Source organism: Pholis gunnellus (genome assembly GCF_910591455.1).
Source record: "Pholis gunnellus genome assembly, chromosome: 8".
NCBI classification, from domain to species: domain Eukaryota; kingdom Metazoa; phylum Chordata; class Actinopteri; order Perciformes; family Pholidae; genus Pholis; species Pholis gunnellus.
In genome coordinates this window covers 15640478-15649691 of record NC_136534.1, presented here as the reverse complement: position 1 = coordinate 15649691, position 9214 = coordinate 15640478, and the positions used below count along the sequence as shown (strand labels likewise).

At 43.4% G+C, this 9214-nt stretch overlaps 1 protein-coding gene across 1 annotated transcript; it reads right to left on the bottom strand.

Moving 5' to 3' along the window:
• Positions 1 to 104: 104 nt before the first annotated feature.
• stx17 (syntaxin 17) lies at positions 105 to 9106 on the bottom strand. The gene is made up of 7 exons (XM_079163869.1): positions 8950 to 9106; positions 7999 to 8207; positions 7832 to 7897; positions 5544 to 5870; positions 4931 to 4981; positions 2677 to 2763; positions 105 to 1113 (listed from the first exon to the last, which is right to left on the bottom strand). Exons 2-7 carry the CDS (start codon positions 8119 to 8121, stop codon positions 871 to 873), a joined length of 897 nt encoding a protein of 298 aa, XP_079019995.1. The 5' UTR covers positions 8122 to 8207; positions 8950 to 9106; the 3' UTR covers positions 105 to 870.
• Between the last annotated feature and the right edge of the window lie 108 nt (positions 9107 to 9214).

The window sequence follows — 9214 nt, the reverse complement described above, 5'->3', positions numbered from 1 at the left end:
TATTGTGTCGTCTGATGCTTTGTATGTCAGGTTCCTCTGACCTATGATCCCTCCGATTTATCCAACGAATGACATTGAAAAGAAACGTTTTATTTGCATCGGCATAATCAATACACGGCAGGTTGTTCCACCCCAGTCCCTGAAGTGACCTGGACAGTGGCACTTTGGTGCTTTATGTGCAGTTTTGCTCTCACACGTTGCAAAAGCAGGTCGGTATCTATAAACTGTAGAATTTATGAAAACATTGAAGCGTATCCACTTTAATTGAACGTACCACCACATTTTTTTATCTCCATATATCATTGTAATCATCAGTAGTGCAGCTGTTCACGTTGGGATATTATTTTCTGCATAAAGGAATATTGAGGCATGATCACAGACGCAATCACTGGTGAAAAATAATATGAAAAAAAAAAGATGCTAGCTTGAGGAATAAACGATGTCCTAATAAACACTGCCACACTGCCAAAGTGACGTCACACCATCCATAAAGCGTAAAGTATAACTGAGGCTTTAGTGATGGCATCTGACAGAATGTTTGAGGTGTTAAATGTATTTATTTGGTGACAAATATTTCTTTTTAGTTCAGAGATGTGATGTCATGCTGACACAGACACGCACTAAAATATGTAGTGAAAACAACTGCTTCAGAATTAAAAAAGTCAGTTGTGTGTATAAACTGAGATGAATGTCCTCACAGAACTGTTTTACAACAGTGCATGTCGACGTCAAAGCCTGATGACGTGTTATGTTGAGTCTCTTTAAGGCATTGTGACACCGCCCGGGTTCTAGTTTGTGCTTCCGATTGGTCAGTCAACACTGGAGCCTCGTGATTAGTCGGGAGTCAGAGGCCGAACCAGAACTGTCGGGTCATTTGTCCTTGTTTGACTCTGGTTCTGGCGGCGGTGCCGTCAGCCGTTTCATCTGTAGATCCACTCGGGCTTTGCGGTGTTTCTGGACCAGGTTGCCGCCTGCAAACCCCAGGGCCCCCCCTCCCAGAGCCGCAGCCACCCCTGCGACTTTGAACCCGGCCAGCAGGCCGAGTGGTCCTCCTAGCACACCGCCCAGCAACGCCCCAGCAACCGGCAACACCATCAACTTGTAGCCAACCGCCTAGAGAGAGACAGGAAGAAGAAATATGTTCCAGTTTAATTTAACATCCACATACACACGCCTTTTGAGTCATTAAACAGTCTGCGATACGTGTCTATCCTTTCATGATCACACATTGACCAACAAACAAGCCTGCATGTGGTAAATGTAAATCAACATTTCCATTGCTGCATCAAAGAGTTTTCATTATATCCATTTAGGAGAAATCAGAGAGATGTGGCCTGTGTGTTATTACGGCTGTTATCATCAGACTGGAAGGTGCTCTTTGCTGATGACAATTTATGACACACACACACACACACACACACACACACACACACGCAGGGACACACACTTGATTAACACTTCACCGTTAAATTAATCTAGTTCAAAAGCGAGCATTGCTTGTGGCAGTTGAGGGAATTTTAATTTCATCTGAGTTAAAAGGACTCTGGGCACAGGTTGTAGAGGCAGGATGAAATGTGTGTGTGTGTGTGTGTGTGTGTGTGTGTGTGTGTAATGCGGTTTGACCTGATGACAGATTACAAGCTTTCAAACACGTTAAAACATCTGACACCCCTCTCATCTGCTTTATCTCTCCACACACCCCCCGTCTAATGTGCAGCCCACTACATCTACCAGCAACCTCAGAGAGAGGGCAACCTTTGCTTGCGCTGCCAATTGGGTGAATTCAATTTAAAATAACCATTTCAAAAGAATATTTGATTATTTGTAGCATTTATTTCAGAAATGTTGGAACTAAAGTTCAAACTGTTAAAGGGTCGTTGCAGTTACATTTAATTTAAAATCAGATTTTCTCGCATACCTTTTATTGGTATCCGGCTATACAATTTTGGTTTTATATGCTTATTTTGATATATCAGTCTGAAATTCCTGCTGCCATCCAAAGACAATGTAGGTGAATGGGATGATGCCCACACCATTTAATTTAAGATGAAACCTAACTGAAATTAAAAAACATTAATTTAGCAGATGGTTTTATTTCCATGTGTGCTGATGCTCGTGGACAGTTGGACAATTAGAAAATGTCACAATCCTTGGTAGAAATCAGTTTGCACTTGTGTGTGTGTGTTGTAGATTAACAAAAACAGGTGATTCATTCTGAGTATTACAGACAAAAAGTTCAACATTTCAAGTGCGTAGTATGTGTGAAGGAGGGCACTGAGTTGTCCTTCGGAGTAACACTCAGCGCGTCGTGTCCTGAATTGATTTTGGAAGGCCGAATGCTGCTCCTGACAAACTATTAAACAGTCATTCAAACCCCTCCTTAATGCTACACACACACAAATGCACAGACCCTCTCTTGTCACCCCTCTCATCCTACCTCTCTATCACGCTTCCTCCCCTCCACTCCTCTCGATCCCTCTCCTCTCTCTATTTCCTTAATTGCAGCTTTCCTCCGTATTCGAATGGATCAATAGGGACAAATGCTGTGGAATGGCTGGGAGGCAAAGTGCCATCGATCCCCCCCATCTCCCAAACACTACACAAACACACACACACACACACACACACACACACGCACGCATCACATCATCAGGACACACACAGACACACACACACCTTCCCCAGGCTCTTGGTCCCCTCCTCCACGTTGGCAGCGGCTGTGTTGACGTTGTCCTCTATGCTGTCAATCTTCTCCTGCTGGGACTGATGCACACACAAACACATATTAATACACACACACTCACACTCAAGTAAGCACATTCACCTACAGATACACACACACACATGTGAAAGAGCTACCACCTGTTGTGTATTAAGCTTTCTTTTATCTCTCCAAATGCTGGTCTCCGGCACAAGGTAACACAGGAAGGGTGTGAATGAGTGTGTGTGGACGTTGTAGGTATATTCAAAGGAGATTTCACTGGGGGGGGTCATAGTGTGTGTGTGTGGTATTGTGTAGATCTCATGAAATATTCAGAGAGGCAGCTGTCTCTCTCCATGTGAGGGCTGGATGGACACAGTGACCAAACAACGACTAGAGCACTTTTTTTTTTCTCCCTTAAAAGCAGCAGTTTCACCAAGATGATGATTGAGCTGCAACTGACAATTATTTTCATTATTAATTCCTCTGCTAATTATTTTCTCGATAAAACTGTGAAACATGCCCATTATAATTTCCCGCAGTCCAAGGTGCCATCTTCACATGTATTGTCTTATTTGGCCAACGGCCCAAAACCCAAAGACATTCAGTTTGCTATTATATGAAACAGGAAAAAACCGTCAATCCTCCCGATCGGGACGAAAAAGTGACTGAAGCAGGGAGCCCAACGTCCCCGGTTCAGGTTCGGTCAGGTACCTTTGTTGCATCGCTCTCTCCTTCGTTTCCTGTTATCTAATAAAGGCCTAAAATGACAATATATGACAATAAAAAATAATAATAGACAAAAGAAAGAAGATGACAAATGCAGCCGTTTCCATTAATGTGGTCATACATTTTGAATATGTTCAGGAGTTTTGGTGGAAATTTAGAGAACATGTAAAAATGAAAGTGTATTCTTGACTTTGAAAACACTAGTTAGTCTCATTATAAGGTCCATTCAACAGTTATTGGCTCAAAAGAAGAGATATTGTAACACCTACAAATCCATGACAACTGGACATCTGCTGAGGAAAATAGTATAATTTGATTTAAAGCGCCATTAAATGGACTTTGTTTTTATTTGTCATATTTCTTATTTAATCTTAGCTCATGATCTCATGGACTTCTAATATGAGAAGTTTAAAAGCTGCCAAATGTAATAATGATCTATGGTGGAAGTGGTGCATAATGGTGCTCATAATAATCGTTTGATTATTTGATGTGTCCATGTACGGAAAATCAATCTATTCCAGTTTTGGTAAAACTTAAATCATTTAGGAGGTAAAAATAGAAAAACATTGCTTAGTTGTTTTTGTTTTATTTGATATTATAATATCCTTTGTTTTAAAGCTACAGGGATTTATTCCAATAAATTGAAAAAATTTTGCTTTGTTCTCAAGCGTCTTATCAAACTAAATAAGCAATAGTCTTTCAGTCATTTTAAGACTGTATTTGCCAGTTTTATGAAGTACAATCGCAAGCTGAGCTCATAACTGTGCGTCCCTAGAAGACGCACAAAGAACAAACATACCGGTAAGGACACAGACACCGGAACAGCCACTAACGTGACGCAAGTACAGACACAACCACACACTCACTCAGTATTTCCACTGTGGCTGAGAGCTGGAATATTACTCCCCTAACGGTGTCTTTCACCCTTGAGACACCACAACAACATGTCTATGCTCTCTGCGCCCCCCCTCCCCCCCACACAACTCTCCCCCCACCCTGCCTTTTTTTTTTTTTTTTAACCTAACTACATCTTCACTCTCTGTCTCTTTCTCTTTCACTGTTAATCTCTCCTTCGCTCGGCCTCCCTGCTTCTCCTTTTCTATCCCTGAGGATAGAGTGATAATCTGAGCCGTCTGTTCTCCACCTGCTCCGACGTAGCCATTGTTCCCCACCTCTCCCCCTGTGGACAACCCGGCGTCCTCCCCCAAATCCTCCCTCTCGCCCTCGTCTACTCCTCAATCTCTCCTCCTGCCTTGGTGAAGGGCCTCTGGGGCCCCAGCGGTAGTCCTGAGCCGATCTGTGTAACCTCCTCTCAGAGGAGCTCTACCAGGCAACACAAGCGCACACGGTCAAATACGCACCACTTCCTGGAAACGCTATAGGCAAACCGCCTCCGTCACATTGTTCCCGTTCACAGGGGTAGCTTTGCACACATGTGGATAGAGAAACGTGAATGGAGCAGCCAGGAAGTACGCAGTAGAGTTGTGTGTTCGTACTCACATGGACGATGAGAGAAAATTCCGTCACCAAACCACTCAGTTCCTTCAGATCCTGAGAGAGAGAATAAGCCCCACATTTATTTCATTGTGATGCTTATCACGCAGATCTACAGCAACAGTATGTCCAAACTGTCAGTGTTTGGGTTTGACAGTCACATTAACTAATGAACGTGAATATGAATGTGTATTATGTGTATTTTAGGCTGAAATAATACATTCAACTCCTTTGTTTAGAATCACATGGACGAGATAGAAAAAGACAAATATAATATAATATATAATATCATTAATATGAAGGACGATGCTACAACAACAACACAAGAGTTAAGATTTGGTCCTGTCCATGTTAAATCCAATCCTTGGACCTTTATTATTTTACAGGAGGAAGTAAAGCTCACTTTAACTAAAACCTTGTTTTGCACACCAAGAATACGCTGCACACCTTGAACCCACGTATCAAAAAGAAGGGTCTATAACAACAGTAAAGCAACAAGCAACATCATTTACTTTGAAAATGTTCAGTTTAGTTTTGAAAATTACTTTTCTATGAATTTAAGATAATTATTAAGTAGAATATGATATCCAGACTGTATGTTAGGGTCCAGCCCTCATACCTCTTCCAGGTTGTCCCAGGACTCAGCCGCACTCTGATCAGCAGGGATTTCTGGAAGTTGTAGCTGAATTTGCCTGCTAGACACTGGCTGCTCGCACATATTGTCATCAGCGTGGCAACTGCTGGACACACAGCTGGATGGCTGAGCGGCAGGTGGTGTTGCTGGCGCCGGCTGAGGCACGGGGTTAGAGTGCAAACACAGGAAGTCTCGTGCGGCGGCTGATGCCCGATCTCTGACTGGCCTGACGAGCGCTTCCAAAGCGTCAGCGTCTTCGGCACGAACCCGTGTGCACAGCTTCTCCATCTCTCTGACGTTAGCTCTCAACTGCTGCAGGGAGACAGAAGAGAAGCGGCGTGGTGTCAGAACATTTTCAGAGAGGGACAGACAAACAATGAATGAAATGCATGGCACTGGGATGCAGAAAACCTGTGGTAACATCGAGGCCCTCGCTGCAAAAACACGATATAGATGAGAGAAGACACACAAGTTAACAAGTGTGGTGTTTAAGTAAACTATTTAAGCAGGAGGAAATAAAATCAATTGGATCCTGAACTATAAAATGAATGAACAACTCTACACATAACTTTTAAATCTTCAGACAAAATACTTTTGCCGGTTGCCCCAGATGGAAAGAAGTGCTCATGCTGACGGGTTCAGCATTCCAATAAACTGTTCTCGTGGTGGGAAATGCGTGTCCGTGCGTGCTTTGGGGGGTGTGGGCTTAATACGGTTCAGATATGAGGCTGGGGACCACAAGGCCCCTCATCCCACCGTGCCCTGAGGGTGACAGGAGGATTACATCCCAGCCATCAGCCCTCCAGGCCGCAGCCCGACCGGGGCTCAGGGGGTCAACACGCTGCCGATAACACATTCGGCTAATTACACAACATGAATAAACATACATGCATACACTCGTCCTCGTGTGCATAAAACTGAAAAACACACTAATTAACACGGAGACAGTCAGGGCAGGCACCGGTCAGCCTGCAAATTAACCGTGAGCGTAGGATGCTCAAACACACAGATCAACCAAACACATCCTCAGTAGCAGATATTCTATCTATCTATGGAATATAAGCACACACACACACACACACACACACACACACACACACACACACACACACACACACATCTAAAGCAGAGTAGACTAACCCCTACTCTGGATTACCACCATGAAGACATGGTAAAGCACTCTGTGTGTCTCCCTGGAGTTTTGCAGGGTAATGGTGAGAGGATGGGCTGTGCCTGTTTGGAGTTATTTCACCTTCAGAGACATGACGGCTTCCAGGCAACAACATCCTCTGAGACATTTCACACCCACCATGTGAACAAGGCCGCAAGTACTTACACACACACACACACACACACACACACACACACACACACACACACACACACACACACACACACACACACACACACACACACACACACACACACACACACACACACACACACACACACACACACACACACAGGAGACGGTCCATTTGAGGTTTGGTAACAGCTCTTTCCTTGCCCTGATTTTTAAGAGTGCATTTCTATACAGAAAGTTCCTTTAGTTGTTAACTGAGCCTCTTTTTGTGTATTTCACATGTTTGCGTGTGTTTTTTGTGGACGAGCTAATTCTATATTCACAGATTTGACTGATTTATTCTATTACCTTCTATAACGACATCTCTTTGCCCTCCTCCTCAGATGGAGTGGCTCAGTTGTCATAAAGGTGGTTTTAGACGTCATCATGTGACTCTAGAGAGGAATTGTGTTCACATAATAAGAAGGGGTCATATATGGGGGAGTACAGCAAGTACGTTGGACCTTGTGTTGAGTAAACACAGAATGTTTAGAACGTTTTTTGTCAAGCATTATTCCCTTTGCTCATTGTGGTGTGGCAGGGCTCAGGCTCTCTGGTCATACATCAGTTCCAGAAGGCTGTAAAACAGTGGACAGTTCCCTCCTTCACTCATATACGTAACTGGATAAACACACCACTCGGTGTCTTGCCACTGGTTTTCACTTTAGACCGCCACAAATCAGGGAATGTCAAGTTTCTCCAGAACTGAGGCTTCTAAATGTCCTGACAATTTGAGGCAAAAACGTACGATACAGTTGCAGGGTGATGCTTGTTCAGGAATCTTGAGAGGCAGTGAGTCACATCATCAACCAATCAATGCTCACTTTCACTGCCAGGCTCTGACTCGGGTAATGTAACACACACACACACACACACACACGCACACACACACACAAAACGATGCATTAGCTTACAGAGTGTTATCTTATACCTGAACAGTTCTGCTGGCGTTAATATGCTCCAGATGAAGCCGGTCCCATTGCTGGCTTTGTTGGTACTGCGAAAAATGAAAGAGAAACTATCTGTTATCCATCTGTGGACCGCAAGAGTGTGGATGAGAGGGTGCGATCATGTGTCCAGCCAGATTTCAGCCGTCACCTTCAGTATGTTATTGTGGTGTTTCTGCAGCCTCTCCAGGTCCGTGGGTAGAGCCACTTTAATGAACTTGTGGATTGGTGCCTCCAGGCGCCTCAGTGTCAGCTTGTTGCCTTCCTCTGCCATGTGTCCTGCCGACTGCCCACAGCCAACACCTCTTTGTAACTTAGAGACTGCACCTGCTCAGCTTTATATCAATGCCCCCAGAGACACTGTAAATACCAGCAGAGCAGGATTTTAATAAATACATAAATCAAATGGATAAACTATGTGACACATGCGAGGATGCCCACACATCTAAAATTGGCACCTCCATAAGACCAATCCTTTTTTTCTTGCCAACATCCTCCAGTGAAAAGAGTAATAAAGTATGATGCACTGACAGTATGGCATCTATGGAGAAACGAAACCAGAGAACTGCGACTAACAATTCATCACTTCATTGAAAATAGTTGACAGATTCATCAATAATGAAGATAATGGTGATAATAACATATCTTTTGTTGCAACCATAGTCTACACTGTGTCATTTAAATGTTCATAATAATGACGTCTGGTACTCCTGCTGTATAGTCACTGAGGTTTATTTTAATGGCTATTAGAAGCTGATACCAATATCCACTAAGCTCTTCAGGCGCCCTATTCTCAATGTTATTGTGAACCACACTTTATGTGAATGTTGTTAATGTCAAAGTCCAGAAACAGTTCATTTAAGTGAGAGATATCTGGTCACATTTCCTTAGATGTCTTTTGAACACCTGGATGGAAACTTTCACACGTACAGATCTGCAGCAGCTGTAAATGAAGCGAGTAGCATGGCACTAGCTGTTAGCTTAGCACGGTTAGATCACTCTTATTACATTTTAGTTAACTCACTGTTTTAGCCAGACAATCTTTAAACACCAGTCCATCTGCCAGATAAACGAAACTTAAAGGACATACGGCGACACTTACCACTGAAAATATCACTCAGGATGTCATTTGTATTCGCTAAAGACTGTTATGATCCTCCATACTGTTGAGAAAATCAACGATGTGCTACATTTGCTAATTTTCGGCAAAGATTTCGTGTTTTTCTGACACTTTGTTGTTTGTAAACAACTCTCTTCCCAGTGCGTCCACGAATAGGTTCCGACCTCACCCAGCGCCCACAGCACATTGTGTTCCTCATGACTGTTCCCCGTGACTGCAGCGCCACTAACGACACGTCACTGAAATA